Source organism: Chiloscyllium plagiosum, chromosome 6, assembly GCF_004010195.1.
Source record: "Chiloscyllium plagiosum isolate BGI_BamShark_2017 chromosome 6, ASM401019v2, whole genome shotgun sequence".
Classification (NCBI taxonomy): domain Eukaryota; kingdom Metazoa; phylum Chordata; class Chondrichthyes; order Orectolobiformes; family Hemiscylliidae; genus Chiloscyllium; species Chiloscyllium plagiosum.
Window position 1 is genome coordinate 90,089,806 of NC_057715.1, and position 19,026 is coordinate 90,108,831.

The 19,026-nt window shown below is 41.9% G+C and overlaps 1 protein-coding gene across 1 annotated transcript; it reads left to right on the forward strand.

The window, feature by feature from the left end:
* Positions 1–8,151: 8,151 nt before the first annotated feature.
* Positions 8,152–15,992, forward strand: LOC122551070 (regulatory factor X-associated protein). The gene is made up of 4 exons (XM_043692712.1): positions 8,152–8,304; positions 8,428–8,679; positions 12,385–12,501; positions 15,076–15,992. The coding sequence occupies exons 1-4, from the start codon at positions 8,152–8,154 to the stop codon at positions 15,181–15,183; spliced, it is 630 nt and encodes a 209-aa protein (XP_043548647.1). The 3' UTR covers positions 15,184–15,992.
* Positions 15,993–19,026: the final 3,034 nt, after the last annotated feature.

Sequence of the window (19,026 nt, forward strand, 5' to 3'; positions counted from 1 at the left end):
CCTCAACAAACAAACTGGTTGGACATCTCAACAAATCTCCCTGTGGGATAAGTGACAGACTCAGGATCCTATGGCTCACATTGATCCAAAAGCAACACATCATAATTATCAGTGTCTACAACTGGACCTTCGATGCAACAGGTGAGTCAAAAGAGGCATTTGACACTAACCTTGAACAATTACTGTCCCACATCCGCAAAGGCGACAAGTGCATTCTCCTCACTGACTTTAATACAAGAGTCAGGAGGGATGCAAACCTTTGGAAAAGCATGTGAGGCAAGGTGGTGTAGGGAAGACAAACTCTAATGATGGAGTCCTCTTCCTGATGAAGTGCCTAAGACTTCATCATAATGGATACCTCTTCCATCAGAGGAACAAGCACAACACCTCATTACAACACCCCTGCACTGGCACCTAATAGACTACATCATGGTTCAATTGAGACACTGCACAGATGTCCACATCAACCGTTCAATGACTGGAGTTAACAACTGCTGGACCAACCACTGATTAATCCATTCTACTACCTCCACCAACATGGTCCCAAAGCAGCAAAAGTAGAAAGAACTTTGCTGCAGGAGACTCAATGTTGCTGGTTGAAAGACCCAGAGAGGAAAGACCTACTCAGGGTGTGCCTCACAGCCAACCAGGCAACAACCAACGTGCCAGAGCCGAAGAGTATCCACAGGACCTGGTCCATAATAATAATCACTAATAATCACCAGAATCAGCACCTGTGCGAAGACGCTCAGCCTCTCAACCAGGAAATACCAAGACTGGATCATCGAGAATGATCAGGAGATCCAGGATCCCACAGGCCATAAAATGTAAGGTGTTTCTAAACTGGCAGCTCCACCAAAGCCTGAACAAGAAAAAGCAAGCCTACAGAGAACTGAAAGCCAAGATGCAACAAGGAACCTGTGACCAGAAGAATAGATGGTGTGTTGAAAGACACAGGATACTCAGCAACTCACCAACAACTATGATGCACTTTGCTTCTTCAGCACAATCAAAGCCATCTATGGTCAGAGTACTGAAGGACCTACTCCACTGAAAGCCAAAAATGAGAGTTGCTCAAAGACTTAGAAGTAATCTAGAAGCTGGAGAGCACTTCAAGGAGGGTCGGTGTGGACTTGTTGGGCCGAAGGGCCTGTTTCCACACTGTAAGTAATCTAATCTAATCTATAAACCTTATTGAATGCATTGACTATGGTTTCTAGGTCGCGTGTGTACACATGCAAGCATTATTGGTATACTGAAGTTCAATGATAGAAGTTGGGGTGGTCATGGTACTGGCCTGGAGGCAATGGAGGTTGGACAGTTTCCTCTTGTACTGTAGGTTAGCTCCACTCTGCCTGGGAGTTACCTGGACATAGGGTGGAATTTTGGAGCAAAGAAGATGGTTAGTGCAATGATGCATGCTGTTTGACATCAATTTGCATTCATACTGTACTGGTTCTGTGGTAGATCCAGAGGTGAGGATCATGGCTTGCATGCTATCATGAAGCAGGTGGAGAATGGTGATGGATTTTTATAGGCGGCTGAATTTGAGGAGACACTCACCGACCCTCTGAAGAACAACCCACCCAGACCCATTCCCCAACATTTACCCCTTCACCTAACACTACGGGCAATTTAGCATGGCCAATTCACCTAATCTGCACATTTCTGGACTGTGGGAGGAAACCGGAGCACCTGGAGGAAACCCACACAGACATGGGGAGAATGTGCAAATTCCACACAGTTAGTCCCCTGAGGAGGGAATTGAACCTGGGTTTCTGGCACTGTGAGGCAGCAGTGCTAACCACTGTGCCACCCTTAGGATGGCTAAGAAGGTATTTATGAGAGAATTGATGATGAAATCCAACACTGATTCCAGTGCAGCACTGTAGACTTTGGAAACCTGAGGAACATTGTGTTCAAAATTCAAGAGTTGAAACACAGCACCAAGCTCATGGCCTACAGAGCAATCATAGTCCCCAACCCACTGTATGCATCAGAAGCATGGACCTTATGCACCAGAAACCTCAATCGCTGGAGAGTTATCATAAGTGCTGCCTTCACAAAATCCTGCAAAGCCATTGGCAGGATAGGTGTACCAATATGAGCATCATTTCCTGGGACAATATCCCTAGTATTGAATCACTGGTCACACACCACCAGTTGTGATGGTTGGACACATTGTTGGCATGCTAAAATAAGTCTCCCTAAACAAATGCTCTATTCCAAACTAAACAATATTAAGTAATCACTAGGATGGCAGAGGAAATGCTACAAGGACATTCTGAATGCCTCCCTAAATAAGATCCCCACCAACATGTGGGAATCACTTGCCCTAGGAAGCACAAACTGGAGAAGATGCATCTGTGAAGACACTAACCACTTTAAACTTCACCGAGTGGAAGACATGGAGGCCAAGTACAAACAGCAGAAAGAATGCACACACTCAGCTGGTTTCCACCCACTGACCTCATCAAACACCACCTCCCCAACCTGTGGCAGAGTCTGAGGCTCCAGGATAGGTTGATTCAACTACCATAGAAGCTACCCCAGCAGAATTGAAGCAAGTCAGCTTTGACCCAGAGGGAAAGACAAAGGAGGAACAGGAGGGAGTGGTGTAAAATTCACTATTCATTCAATATTAGAATGATTTTTCTCAGGATCTTTTTTTTAATTCACTCATGGGACTTGGGCATTGCTGGTTCGGCAGCATTCATAGTCCGTCCCTAGTTGTTCTTGAGATGGTGGTGAGCTTCCTTCTTGAACAAGTTCATATGTGGTAGGTTAACAAGCACTTTTCTAAGGAAGGTAATTCTAGGATTTTGACCCAGAGACAGTGAAAGAATGGCAATACAAGTCGATGGTGAGTGGCTTTGAAGGGAACTTACAGGCGGACACGTGCATCTACCTGTTGCACGTGTCCTTTGAGGTGGAAGTCATCGTGGTTTAGAAGGTGTTGTCTAAGGATCTTCAGTGGATTTTTGCAGTGCATCTTGTAGACAATACATATTGCTGCTGTTGAACATCAGTGGTGAAGGGTGAAGACACTTACGGTGGTGCCAATCAAGTGGGCTGCTTTGTCATAAAGTCATAGAGATGTACAGCATGGAAATAGACTCTTTGGGCCAACTTGTCCATGCCGACCCGATATTCCATATTAATCTAGTCCCATTTGGTAGCATTTGGCCCATCCCCCTCTAAATCCATCCTATTCATATACCAACCAAATGCATTTTCAATGTTGTAATTGTATCAGCCTCTACAACCTCCTCTGGCAGCTTATTCCATACATGCACCACTCTCTATATGAAACAGTTGCACCTCAGGTCCCTTTTAATTTTTTCCCCTCTCAACCTATATCCTGTAGTTTTAGGCTCCCCTACCCAGGGGACAAACCTTGAATACTCACCCTATCCATGCCCCTCATGATTTTATAAAATTCTATAAGGTCATCCCTCAGCCTTCAATACTCCAGGGAAAATAGCCCCTATTCAGCCTCTCCCTATAGCTCAAAACCTCCAACCCTGGCAACATCCTTGTAACATCCTTGTAAATCTTTTCTGAACCCTTTCATGTTTAACAACATATTTCCTATAGCAGGGACATCAGAAATGAATGCTGTATTCCAAAAGTGGCCTAACCAATTTCCTGTTCAGCCACAACATGACCTTCTTACGCTCAATACGCTGACCAATAAAGGCAAGAATACCAAATTCCTCCTACACCACCCTGTCTACCTACAACTCCACTTTCAAGGAGCTATGATCCTGCACCCAGAGGTCTTTTCATTAGGCAACACACCCTAGGGCCTCACCATTAAAAGTTATGCCTTGATTTGATTTACCAAAATGAAGTATCTCATATTTATCTAAATTAAACTCTATCTGCCACTCCTTGGCCCATTTGCCCATCTGATTAAGGTCCCATTGACTCTGTGGTAACCTTCCTTGCTGTCCACTATACCACCAATATTGGTGTCATCAGCAAACTTATTAACCATTCCTCCTATGTTCACATCCAAATCATTTATATAAATGATAAAAAGCAATGGACTCAGCACCAATCCTTGCAGCACACCGCTGGTCACAGGTCTCCAGTCTGAAATGCAACTCTCCACCATCACCCTCTATCTCCTACTTTAGATCAAATTTTGTATCCAAATGGCTAGATCTCCCTGTATTCCACACGATCTAACTTTGCTAACCAATCTACCATGTAAAACCTTGTCAAGAACCAAGTCCATATAGACGATGTCCACTGCTCTGCCTTCATCAACTTTAATCACTTCTTCAAAAAAAAACTCAATCAGGTTAGTCAGCCCTGGATGGTGACAAGTTTCTTGAGTGTTGTTGGAACTGCACCCATTGACTCAAGTGGGTAGTATTCAATTATGTTCCTGACTTTTAGATGGTGGACATGCTTTGGAGAGTTAGGAAAACGTGAGGACTGCAAATGCTGGAGATTAGAGTCAAGATTAGAGTGGTGCTGGAAATGCACAGCAGATCAGGCAGCATCCAAGCAGGAGGAAAATAGATGTTTCAGGCAGGAGTCCTTCATCAAGAATGAGAATCAGGAATTTTCCTGCTCCTCAGATGCTGCCTGACCTGCTGTGCATTCCCAGCACCACTCTAATCTTCGAGGAGTTAGGAGGTGAGTGCCTCACTGCAGTATTACTAGCCCCTGACTTGCTCTTGTGGCTACTGTGTTTACGTAGTGCGTCTAGTTGGGTTTCTGATCAATGGTAACACCAAGAATGTTGATAGTGGGAATTCAGTGATGGTAAGTGCCATTGAATGTCATGGGGTAGTATTACATTGTCTCTTACTGAAGATGGTCATAGCCTGGCATTTATGATGTTTGCCACTTGTCAGCCCAAGCCTGGATATTTTCTACATCTTATTGCATTTGAACATGAAATACTTCAGTATCTGAGGAGTCATAAGTGGTGCTGAACATTGTTTGCCATTGATTGCACATCACTACTTTTTGATAGAGGAAAGGTTATTGGTGAAGCAGAAGACGGTTGAGCCTAAGACACGACTTGAAGAATTCCAACAGAAATTTCCTGGAGCTGAGATGACTGACCTCCAACTACAACTGTCTTCCTATATGGCAGATATGACTCCAACCAGCTTGCCCCCATTACTATTGATTCCAGTTTTGCTCGGGCTCTTAGTGGCACACTTGGTCGAATGCAGCTGGGACGTCAAAGGCATATTACTCTCACCCCACCTCTGGAATTCAGCTGTTTTGTCCATGTTTGAATTAAGGCTATAATGAGGTCAGGAGCTGAGTGACCCTGACAGAACCCAAACCAGGCATCATTGAGCAGGTCATTGCTAAGCAGGTGTTGCTTGATAGCACTATTGATAACACCTTCCACCACTTTACTAATGCTTGAGAATAGACTGATGGTGCCGTAATTTGCCAGGTTGGATTTGTCCTGCATTTTGTATGATGGATACACCTGGACAATTTTCCACGTTGTTTGGTAGATGCTAGTGCTCTAGCTGTACTGGAATAGCTTAGTTAGGAGAACGCAAGTTGCTGGAATGTTGTTAATGCCGATGGCCTTTGCAGTATCCAATGCCTCTGACTTTTTAAAAAAAGTATGATGCAGAATTAATAGAGTTGGCTGAAGATTGGTATCTGTAATGCTAGCAACCATTCGAGGAGGCAAGACAGATCATCCACTCAAATTGTCCAACTGAAAATTGCTGGGAATGCTTCAGCTTCATCTTTTGCACTGATTTGTTGGGTTCTTCCATCATTAGGCACAGGGATATTTGTGTAGCCTCCTCTAGTGACTTGTTTAATAGTTCACAAATGTTCATGACTGGATGTGGCAGGACTGCAGAGTTCAGATTTGGAAATTATTCAACAACAAAAAAATGCCCCTTGCAGCATTCCAAATATAATATAGTTTACTTACAATCTGTCTTCTCATTGCATATGCACTGCTCCCTTGATGCTCTGCACTTTGTCCCCACCAAAATCCTCTCCCCAATCCCCACACACTCATCAGCTTCTCACCCTCTTCCCCCACATTCATTCACATTTTCTTCTGTCACTTTGTCATCCCTACTAACTAACTGAGCAGCCCCTCTTCGTGAATCACTCCTCCATCACTGTTGGGTCTGCCCAACTCCTCTCCTGCTCCACTCCAGTCACTGACACACCAATAAGCCCCCCTCACTGACTCACATCTTAGTAATGTTGGACCCAACTGGGGGCTCAGGCTTCTCCCCATCCAAGGCTTGCCAGACCCCTACTGCCATCCTAATACTTGAGGTACTCCTTCCAGTACCAGGTTCAAATTCCAAAAATACAAGGGCAGCAACAAGAAGAAACTAGCCAGGAATGTCCCAGTCACTGTCCTGAGAAGCAGTGTTCTGGAGAACTAACCAACAAGACACAGGACAAAATATAAAGTTACAAGAGAAGCCTATAATGGACAAAGTGGTTAGTGACCCTTATTCTAACTCCAACATCGTACAAACATTGCCAAGTCAATAATGTGTGTTCTGGTTTAATCACGATGACTGGATGGATGAAAGCCATATACACAAAGATATTCTGCATGGTGAACTGGCTACTGGATCATGGCTTCTTGGGTATCCATTCCTCCATTACAAGTTCACCTGCAAGCAAGACATGAAGATGGCTGACATTATTGTCATTAACTTTCAGTTATCAGTCGCTGATGGCTGTGATCTGGAGGCTGACTGTTTGGTCTGGCGTTGGAAGAGAGGGGCACATAGGAGAAGTTCAGAAATAAAAACCAGAAGCCATCCACTTTCTGAACTCAATATTTCCCTGCAGCAAGTGCAGATTGCCATGCTGAAGGTGCTGAGCTACGTCAGGCACTGGTTCACACAGTGCAGATCCTGAGAACCTACAATTAAAGATCATTGTCACAGAGTCACGCAGCCCAGGAACAGACACTTCGGTCCAACCAGTCCATGCCAAATATACAGATAGTTCTCCTATAATGTAATAGTTGCGTTACCATACAAAGCCATGTAACAGAATATAAATAATGGGGCCTATGGGAAAAACAAGGTTGGGGCAGGCCACCAAAAAAATTAGTAAATATTGAAACAAAATAAGTAATTTAATGCAAATGATAGCACAGTCTAAGTAAATCTTTAAATCATATATTTTAATGAAATAATACAGTAGATTTAACACTAAAATCACTGACTACAGCACTGTACCTTTCACAAAGCTCTTCACCAGAAAGCATGCAAGCTGACTGACCACATCAGATGCTTATCTGGAAGTCCAGTCCTCAAGATTCGCCCCCCAGATTGAAGTAAAGTTTCTTCTAAACGTAGACTACAATTCCCAGTTTCACGCTAAGTTTCAAGGCTTGCAACACCGATTGCATTCCTGTTTTAGCTGATCACACTGAATTTGTATTTCACAAACAAAGGATCCTTAGGTTGGGTTTCGCTGTTCAGCTAGTGTCGGGGGTAGAATTGTATAACAGCGAACAGGAACTTGCTTTATAAATGGAAGTCCACAAATCACAAATTAGGAGAATTCCCTGTAATCCCAAACTAAACTAGTCCCATTCGCCTGCTCCTGGCTCATATCCTTCAAAACCTTTCCTATTCATGTACTTATCCAAAAATCTTTTAAACGTTATAACTGTACCCACATCCACCACTTCCCTGGGAAGTTCATTGCACACGCAAACCACCCTCTGTGTAAAAAAAAATTGTCCCCATGTCATTTTTAAATCTTTCACCTCACCTTAAAAATGTACCCCCTTGTTTTGGCATCCCGCATCCAAGGAAAAAGACAACTGTCATTGACCCTAACTATACCCCTCATTATTTCATAAACTTCTATAAGTGATGAACAGTAAAGCCTCGCAGAAATCCTTCCAACAACTGACCATCCCACGATAATGAAACCAAATAGCATTTCTCCATTACCAAGATGGCCGCCACCCACGGTCGGGCGAATACCACGTGATCCCAATAACACCGTAGCTGATTGGTGGGTACAGGAGGGGGGCGGGGAGTAACTCTGACATTGCACGGTGGTGTGCGCGACGAGACGTCTGGGCATGCGCAGTAATGTGCAGAGGCTGGGCCTCCGTGGGGGTTGTTTACAGTCGGAGGTCGCGGCGTGTGATTCGGGATGAGTGAGGGGCAAAGCGAGCGCGATCGGAGCAGCCAGGGTGCTGTTGCTACCAGCACCACCACGCCGACGACGGGCGTGTCCCCTCACAGCGCCAGCCCCCAGGAGGTGACCACGGTGGTTATCGCCGCGGCTCTCTTCGAAAGTAGTCAGGCAAGAGGAGCAGAGGAAGCCGTGCGGGCTCCTGATACTACAGAGAACTCCAGGCAGGCTAACGGGGAGGAGGAGGAGGATGAGGAAGAAGGAGAAGAAGAGGACGATGATGATGATGAGGAGGAGGAAGAAGAAGAGGAATTGGAGGAGTTAGAAGATGAAGAGGAAGATGAGGAAGATGATGATGATGAGGAGGAGGATGAAGAGGAGGAAGAAAGCGGCCACAGCGAGACGGTGATCAGGAAATGTGTGTACCAGGATTGTACTGAAACCACCAACCTGGTGGCTAAACCTAGGAAGCCTTGGATGTGCAAAAAGCACCGCAACAAAACTTACAAGGACAAATACAAGAAGAAGAAGAGCGTTCAGGCTATGGTCAGCAGGAACAAAACTTATATGAGCATAAACTACATATGCTGTGCAAACAGTTATTTTTGGGTTTTATTTCCACTCTGATTCTTTCTTGAAAGGTTACTGGGTTTCTTGCTGAAGTGCAGACCTTTGACCATTAGTAGAGGCAGAAGTGGACTAGTGGAGTTCCACAGGGGTCAGTGGTGAGGCCACAACTATTCATGCTATTCATTAATGATTTGGATGAAAGATCTCTGGGCATTGTTGCTAAATTTGCAAATGAACACCAAGATAGGTGGAGGCACAAGTAGCATGAGGAAGGTGGGAATCTGCAGATGGACTTGGACAAGCTAAGAGAATGGGCAAAGAAGTGGCAAATGGAATACCGTGTGGGAAAGTATGAGGTTATGAATTTTGGTAGGAAGAACAGAGGCATAGACTGTTTTCTAAACGGCAAAAGGCTTTGGAAATCTGAGGACAAAGGGGCTTAAGGTTACTGTGCAGGTTCAGTTGGCAGTTCAGAAGGCAAAGGCAGTTGTAGCATTCATTTCAAGAGGTTTAAAGTACAAGAGCAGAGATATACTGTCTCTGGTCAGACTGCATTTGGACTATTGTGAGCAGTTTCTGAATACTACTTGTCCCTCCAATCATCTGCAAACTTAGCAACAATCCCCTTAGTTCCTTAGCCCAGATTATTAATGTGTAACATGAATAGTTGTGGTCCGTACATGGACCCCTGTGGAACTCCACAAGTCAGCAGTTGCCATCCTGAAACAAACTCCCTTATCTTGACTCTTTGCCTTCTACCAGTTACCTGGTCCTCTGTCAATGCCATTACAGTGCCCCAACACCATGGGCCCTGAACTTATTTAGCAGCCTTCTGTGTGACACCTTGTCAAAAGTCTTCTGGAAACCCATACAGATCATGAAATGTGAGGTGCCGTGTTTAGGTAAGGCAAATCAGGGCATCACTCATACACATAACGGAACAAAGATACCTTGGGGAGCAGGTTCATAGTTCCTTGAAAGTGGAGTCACAGGTAGACAGAGTGGTGAAGAAGGCATTTGGTATGCTTGTCTTTATTGGTCAGTGCATTGAGGAGAGGAGATAGGAAGTCATGTTGCGGCTGTACAGGAGCAACCTTTGGATTACTGCATTCAATTCTGGTCTCTCTGCTATAGGAAAGATATTGTAAAACCTGAATGAGTTCAGAAAAGATTTATAAGAATGTTGCCACGATTGGAGGGATTGAGCTATACAGAAAGGCTGAATAGTCTTGGGCTACTTTCCGAGAGCATTGGAGGCTGAATGGTGACCTCCGAGAAGTTTAGAAGACCATAGATAGGATGAATAGCCACGGTCTTTTCCCCAGGATAGGGGAGTCTAAAACTAGAGGGCATAGTTCAAGGTTAAAGATTTAAAAGGGACCTAAGGGGCAACTTTTTCATGCAGAGGATGATGCATGTATGGACTGAGCTGCCAAAGAAAGTTGTGAAGCTGGTACAATTACAACAGTTAAAAGGCGTCTGGATGGGTATGCGAATAGGAAGGGTTTAGAGGGATATACGCCAAATGCTGGTAAATTGGACTAGATTAATTTAGGATATCTGGCTGGCATGGACAAGTTGGACTGGAGGGTCTGTTTCTGTGCTGTACATCTCTATGGCTCTATAACTCGACTAAATAATATTTCCATTTCTTTCATCTTCCCGCAACTTTGTTTCTATCTTTCCTACTATTTGGCCATTAGAATACACTCAGTAATATATAGTACCTCTATTGTTTCTTCTAATTATGATAACAGAAACTTTAGTGGCTCCTGCCCTAAAATTAGCAAATTTGTTGAATTCATGTTCTTGCGATAGTGAGAGTTGAACTTGTGATCACTAAACTGTGGTACATTTAAAGTAATTTATTGGCTGGGCTGTAAAGTGCCTTCAGACTGCTAATGAAATGTAATATATATGAAACTGTATAAATGTACATGTTTTTCTTTATACTCTTTGCTTGTTATCTGCATGTACTGGAGTAAGAAATTAAGTTAAATATCCCCATCCTTTACCCCTTCCAGCTCAGGGTTGTTGAGTCAGCTGTTGTGTATTGCCCAATATTCCAGACAGACCAGGAGTTACACTTGGCCAGTGGTTTTGTTAATTGTGATGAGTTCTCAATCTCAATAACTTTGAAACAAAAATGCATAAGCATGCTGTAACTTCAAATAGTCTTGAATAATAAGCTTTAATTTCTTTATTTCCTGTCTTAATTTATAGTTTATAATTTTTATTTGAAAGATTTTTTTTATTCATTGATGGAATGTGAGCATCACTGGCTGACCAGTATTTATTGCCCATTCCTGCTTCCCCTTGAGAAGGTGGTGGTGGTGATCTGCCTTCTTGAACTGCTGCAGTCCACCTGTCTAGTCCACCAAAAAGGTCCACTTTGCCTTTTACTGTACAAAAAAAAAGGTGTTTGCTGCTTTTCTGAATGCTGTATTCTAATCCAACAACTTTCACAATCATCACATCTTGTACCAGCCCACAAATAACTAGATTTATTGAATTTCCAGCTCTTCATGCCATTAATAACTGTGAAATAAACATTGAACAGTTTTTCTTTTAAGTCAGTTCTGCACCAGATTCAGTAGTCAAAATGAGGCCACAGATGTTTGTTGTTATTTATGTTGAAATAATATACACCTTCAGATAAGGAAAAAGGGCATTGTTAAATACAAATAGCTAAATGTTATTGTTTGAGGTGCATCACTCAGCTGTTTGCTTTGTTTAAATGTTTTTTGTGGTTTTCCATACTACTAGTATACATTGAACATCATGCATTTGCCTTTTTAGCTGAGACAATAAACCAAGGTATTGTCTGCCATCTGAGGTAAATGTTAAAAAAAAAGGCCATGCACCCATTTCAGATAAGAGCCAAAGCATTTCCCTGTGTCCTGACCCTCACCAACATCATTTTAAAGAAGAATCTGGTCATTATTATAATGCTGTTTGAGGCTTTTATGGAAACTAGATGTCCATATACTACATAATTATCTGTAAAGTATTTTGGGATATGCCGAAAAGGTGAAAGGTTCTACATAAATCCACATTTGTACATTATTTATATGTCAGATATTCACCACAGATACCTCAGTCCAGTGATTATTAGTGTAAGCAAACCTTTAAAAGCATTAGGTGTTATTAATTGCCATTTCATTGTCTCTGGCACTAAAAATTCAAACGTGGAGCCTCATTCCTTCAAGTTTAATTGTTGATGTTTTAAACATCCTTCCTCTCTTTATTTTTCTTTCTGCACCAGATTTGACATTGATTTCACTGATTCTAACTTACAGTACCTTCTTGGTCTTTATGCTGTTAATTTCATAATTCTTCAAATTGATTAAAGGGGTTTACAGTGCTTGTTTTATTCATTCACATCCCACATGCCCTCTCCTGGACAGTGTCACATTATTGAAATCCTGCACTTCCAGCAACTTGTAGTGCAAAATATCACTGCTTTGAAGCCAATTCATTTTTGATATGTTGAAGACTTGCGTTTTTAAGGATTGTGGAAAAAGAGGTCATGTCGGGTTTTGAAGAGATAAACAGATTGATTCCCTTGAAAGAGATCAGTGAAAGGTCATTATGACCTGGAACAATGACTAAATGGGATGTTTAATGGCAGGTGATATTTTTTAATGTGTAAAGCACTTACGTATTCTCGTTTCTGAACAGGATGATACAGATGAAAGACCTACATCTGCCACCAAACAACGTTTGAGATGTATGATAGTGCATCAAACGAGTCGTAAAGCAAGCCTCCTTGAGCAAGTTTTAAGTCAAAAGAGATTGGTGAGACAGGAATTATTTGATTCTTTTATTTTGAGGAAAATATATGTTGTATTTTTTAAGTGATAAATCCTTGTCATACCACTCTGTTCAAATATGATTCAGTTTTTTTTCCATTTATGGAAGATACTGTTCAGTACATTCTGTATATGCCACAGTTGCTGATCTATTGCGGTTGGGTGAACCCAGTCTGTAAAGTCCAATCAGTAATAAATGCTTGAAATTGTGAGTTTTACCACCACAAATTTAAAGACGAACTGATGTGAACTCCGTGGAAAATTGAATATGCTCCCGTTGAGCAGGATAGTTGAATTTTTACAAGGACTCTCCTATTTGTCTGCTGAAACTTTAGCAGTACAGCCTCAGAACCAGAATCACATACCACACCCTCCGGCAAAAGACAAAGCTGGAACATTTGTATCTAATTTCAGCCAGAAATGCTGAGTCAGTGATCAGTCTCAGCCTCCTTCTGAAGTCCCAGCTATGTTCTTCAGCTATGTTTCAATCATGTGATTTGAAGACTTGGGTCTAGGCAATGTATTCTGTAAAAGTTATGGGCCCTGGCAAAAGTGCTTGAAGTTCTGTGGTCCAGAACTTCCTGTGCCTCAAGCTAATCTGTTTCAGTACAGCAACAACACTAGCGTCTATCTGGCAATGTGGAAAATTGCTCAGGAAAGTCTTGTACTCAAAAAAAAAGGACAAATCATCCAATTACCTAACATTAGTCTGTTCTCACTTATCAGCAACATTGTGCAAAGTGCCATTGACAATGCAATCAAGCTGCACTTGTAAAGAAATAATCTGGTTTTTGATGCTCAGTTTAGTTTCTACTAAAGCTACATAGCTCCTGAAACACTGAAGGTGAGGTGAGAGTGACTGCTTAACATCAAGTCAGCATTTGACTGGGCATGGCATTAAGGAGCCCTACCAAGATTGAACTCAATGGAAATCAGAGGGCAAGCTTTTCACTGGTTGGAGTTGTACCCAGTTTATATGCTTAATAAGCATAGCAAATACAGACAGACCGTTTTACCTTGGTAATGCAAATGCTTTCAGAAACTATCATCTGGAACAAAATCATCACTTAACTAACAGGCAGGTCTATATTTATAAATGTACGGACATCTTCTAGAGCTGATAATTGGCAAGTAACATTCGCACAAGGAGAAAGTGAGGTCTGCAGATGCTGGAGATCAGAGCTGGAAATGTGTTGCTGGAAAAGCGCAGCAGGTCAGGCAGCATCCAGGGAACAGGAGAATCGACGTTTCGGGCATAAGCCCTTCTTCAGGAATGATTCCTGAAGAAGGGCTTATGCCCGAAACGTTGATTCTCCTGTTCCCTGGATGCTGCCTGACCTGCTGCGCTTTTCCAGCAACACATTTCCAACATTCGCACAACACAAGTACAAGGCAATAACCATCTCCAATGAGAAATGTTGCAGCAGTGTGTCTCATTTACGTACTGCTCTGCAACAACTTACCAAGGCTGTTTTGATAGCATCATCCAATCCTGTGATCTCTACCAGTTGGAAGGATAAGGACAGCAGATATATGGGAACACCACCAGCATCTGCAAATTCCCTCCAAGCATCCTGACTTGAAACTGTTTCAATATTCTTTAATTAGGAATGAGTGAAAATCTTGGCACTCCTTAACAGCACTGCCAATGTATCTCCACCATATTGATTGCAATGATTCAAGAGTGCAGTTCATCAGCCTCTCCAGGGAATGACAATAAATGTTGGCCTAGTCAGCAGTGCCCACATAACAAGAATGAATAAAATTTAAAAATAACTATTTATTTCTGATGTGGAAGTCTAACTGCGAACAAAAGACTGTCCATTCTAATGCACACGTTCTAATGGGATGGTTATTGTATCAAATCAGGCTGCTCTGTTCTCAAGCTCACCTTGAAAGGAGTTGGACACCTCGTTTTTTTATGCTTGCCTTTTGTTGATGCAATGTAAGGCTAAACTGGCTAAGTACATAAGAGAGAAAGAAATAGAAAGAAATGTTACAGTGCAATGAAATAATGTGGCAGGTTTGTATAATGTATGGAAAGCTACACTGTTCCATTGAATGGCCTGTGCTGCTAATTCTTTAAATATATTGTGCACATTACTGGATCAAAAATACTGTTCTAGATGTTTTGGATAGTTTATCCATGAAACTTGTTTTAAGAGTCCATTTGCCATGATAATCAGTCAGTTAGTAAAGAAACAGATATGTCACAATGTATGTATGTTTGTAGGCTGTGTCCCAGCACTGCTTTGATTTGTTTCTTTTAAACAAAAATAATTTTGCTTTCAGAAATGCTACGGAGTACCCAGTTTGAAGAGTTCAATCAGAAATGTGGCTGAAACACTAACATTTAGTTTCTATTTGTGGTCTTCAAGCTTAGCTTTCTGTTGTGAGCATGGGAGGAGAATTTGTTTTTTGCTGTGAAATATAGAATGGGAAGTTTGCAGAACAAAAATTCTAGTTGAATTTAAAAATTTGTAATAGAGTACAAAAAAAACTTCTATTGCAATAGTATTTGATAATATTTGATGAGTAATGCAATTATATTTATTTTTAGTCATTATTGAGAAGTCCAGAAGTTGTCCAGTTTCTACAACAGCAGCAACGATTGCTGAGCAACCAGGCCCTTGCTCAAAGGCAGCAGTTTCCAGAATCACCAATGTGATGCTTTCTTTGCAAATAGGATGGTAATGTACAGGAGGATGATGCTAATGAAACCTCTGTAAGTCACTGAAGGTTTTCAGCTGCTTTACTTCATTACTGTGAGAACAGAGTTTTCTAACACCATTTTGAAAAAAAAATTAAGTGTGATGATTGTGATATTACCATATGAAAGACTTTTTCTGTATTAAAGGTATACTTGGATATTTTGAATATTCCTGATTGGTAATTTGACCCTCGATGATGATTGTGCAAATGAGGTTGAGGGAATGATGGTATAAAATGGAGCAGTTTACTATTACAGGACCTAGTCTTGTCACTGAACATTTTCAAATTAGATACAGCAGCTGAGTGCAAAATAAAGCGCTGTTGCCCCTGCGCCATCAATGTACATCAGCCTAAACAAAAACTATCATTTACGTAATGTTGTATGTGAAGTCATCTGAGGAAGTATTGTGGTGGAGGTAGAAAATGTAGTGAATCCTGACTAAGCAAAAATGAGAAAAGTTGGAATAGCAAGTAGATTTTAAAAGAAGAGTCTATATGGCTTCTGAAAGCAGAAGGGTGTGGAAGGATTTCAAGAGTACCTTTATTGTTTGATACTGTATAATGGAAAGTCTGTGGAGTTTGTAAGGATATGTAAAGGTTGTAATGTTACAGAAAAGCACTGCTATAGTTTGTGTCTTAAAGCAAATTGCAATCTGAGCTGATTTCTGCTGTTCAGAATTTAAGGTTTGAACTATTCATTTTTTTTCTATGTGTTCAAGGGAACGTGGGCATTGCTGGCTAGACCAGGTTTTTGTACAAATTGTAGGGAGGAGGGACTTGGGGGAGGGGTGTCTTCTGTGCAGAGGAGATGACCTGGGGGGTGCAGTGAGAGAGGGACTCACTGAAATCTTTGTAGAGGGAGGAAGAGAGCTTCTTCAAGGAAGGCATCCTTGTAAGAGGATTCGCAGTAGGTTGAAATCTTTGAGGAGAAAGTGAGGACTGCAGATGCTGGAGATCAGAGCCAGCAACACATTTTCAGCTCTGATCTCCAGCATCTGCCGTCCTCACTTTCTCCTCAAAGATTTCAACCTACTGCGAATCCTCTTACAAGGATACCTTCCTTGAAGAAGCTCTCTTCCTCCCTCTACAAAGATTTCAGTGAGTCCCTCTCTCACTGCACCCCCCAGGTCATCTCCTCTGCACAGAAGACGCCCCTCCCCCAAGTCCCTCCTCCCTACCTTTTATCTTAGCCTGCTGGACAAACTTTCCTCATTCCTGAAGAAGGGCTTATGCCCGAAACGTCGATTCTCCTGTTCCCTGGATGCTGCCTGACCTGCTGTGCTTTTCCAGCAACACATTTTCAGTTTTGTACAAATTGCCCTGAAGATAGTGATGAATTGTCATTTTGAACTACTTAGTCCTTGATGTGTAGGAAGTACTGTTAGGAAGGGAGTTCCAAAATTTTGACCCAGTGAAGGAATAACAATATGGTTCCAAATCAAGGTGGTGAGTGGCTAAGAGGGGAATGACCATGTGGTGGTGTTCCTCAATATTTGTTCTTCTCCTTCTAAGTGATGGAGGTTGTGCTGTCATCTTACAAATCCTACGGATGTACATTCCCTCCACACTCTTATTTTCAATTAACAAAGGTAAAGTTGGCTGCAGGCACTACATGTATAATCACAATGCAGACATTGTAGGAACAATGCTCTGCAGGATTAAAATTTTTCTTCATCATCCTCTCAATTTTTCAGCAGGTTCTTCCTCTTTTGCCTTCACATAGCCAGCCTTCCATTGTTATAAATAAATAATTATGGCATCCAAATAGAATACAAATGCTGTTTTACAGATGCAAGCATGATTTTTAATTCCCAGACGCCTTGCAGATATTAAACACTGCAGTCAACTGTTACATTCATTCAGTTTGAAATTGGAAATGATTAGGTTAGAGGACATTTGAATTTCTAGAAATGTATGTTTACTAGATTATTAAATGTGTTAAATATCTTCAAAAGTGATTTTGTTTGAAGATCTAAAAGGTGAATTTTAATTACAATGTATTAAGCCTGGTCTTTAACAAATTTTGGAATATTGATTTTCAAATAAAGTATGGATATGTAGCTTTTCATTTCTAGTTTCTTTGTTAACTTCAAAGAAATAGGTTCTGACATTTTAATACTACCCTCTGGTTGTGTTGATGAGAAACTCCACTGTTAATCTGTGATTCTTAAATTGTACTCCAGCCAGGGAAGCCTGGGAAGAATCATTATTCTGCAGACCTTAAGGCAGTCTATGTGATTAGCATAAAAATTTAGACATCATTGTGCCGTTTGTTCACAGTAAGACATAAGCCACAATGTTTCTTCGCTGGAGTCTAATTATCTGCCCAGCCCCAATACAAACACACCCACATCTTGTACAACAGTATATCACTACTGATTAATAAGATATTACTTAAGACGGTATATGAATGCAATCACCAAGCTCAATACTGTCTTATGGATTCTGGAGAGGATTCAGTAGTGGAGAGTTGTGATATTATTTTATTCCCTCTCTCATTACTATCATTTGTAGAGTCCTGGTATCTGAATGTGATGAATTAGTTTGCCAAATCTAGGAATTTTCAGGTCTGCACAAATTGGTAACATAACCTAACTGCCTAACAATGGGATCAATTTTTCAGAGAGTATTGGAAACAATTGTTTTTAATAACTAAAATAAAATAAAGAAATGCAGATGCTGGAGATCTGAAACAAAAACAGAAATTGCTGCATAAACTCAGCAGGTCTGGCAGCATCTCTGGAGCAGAAAAAAAGCAGAGCCAACATTTTGAGTCTGGTGACTTTTCATCAGAACTTCTGATATATACATATTCTCATCCAAACATCGGCTCCTATTAAACATTCTTCAAGAAAAGGGCATGAAAGAATTCAGGAGCAGACTTGGTCTATATCTGAGGGACTGTAGCCATTTGCGGATTGCATCCAACAGTAATACTGACACAAGGTGATCCTCATTGTTCATGAGTCAAAACGTGTGGTGCTGGAAAAGCACAGCCGGTCAGGCAGTATCCGAGGAGCAGGAGAGTTGAAGTTTCGAACATAAGCTCTTCATCAGGAATGGGGAGTGGGAAGGGGTCTGAGAGATAAATGGAAGTGGGGTGGGGCTGGGAGGAAGGTAACTAGGAATGCGATACGTGGATGACGATGGGGGGTGATGGTGATAGGTTGGAGTGGACGGTAGAGCGAATAGGTGGGAAATAAGATGGACAGGTAGGACAGTTCAAGAGGGCGGTGTGCTGGGGTGGAGTGTTAGGTCCCGGATAAGGTGGGTAGAGGGGAAATCAGGAAACTGGTAAAATCAACATTGATCCCATGTGGTTGGAGGGTCCCGATGCAGAAGATGAGGTGTTCTTTCTCCAGGCATTGGGTGGCTAGAATTTGACAGTGGACGAGGCCCAGGGCTTGCATGGCCTTGGCGGAGTGGGAGGGGAAGTTGAAGTGTTCGGCCTGAGGGTAGTGGGGTTGATTGGTGCCTGTGTCCTGGAGATGTTCTAGGAGCGAGGCTCTAAAATCTTGTGTTTTCAAATAAACCTATTGGTCTATAACCCAGTATTGTGTGATTTCTTTTTACATTATGAAGAAGCCAGAGGACCACCTTGGTTCAATGATGAGTGTCAGGAAGCAAGGTAGGGGTAGCACTATGCATACCTAAATGAAAGCTGCTAACCTGGTGAAGTAATGATACAGGATCACATGCATGCAAAAGAGCAGAAGCACTAAGCTTTGGACAGAGCTATGAATCTTGCAAGTAATAGATCATATCAAAGCTTCACATTCCTACCGTAATCAGTTGTGAA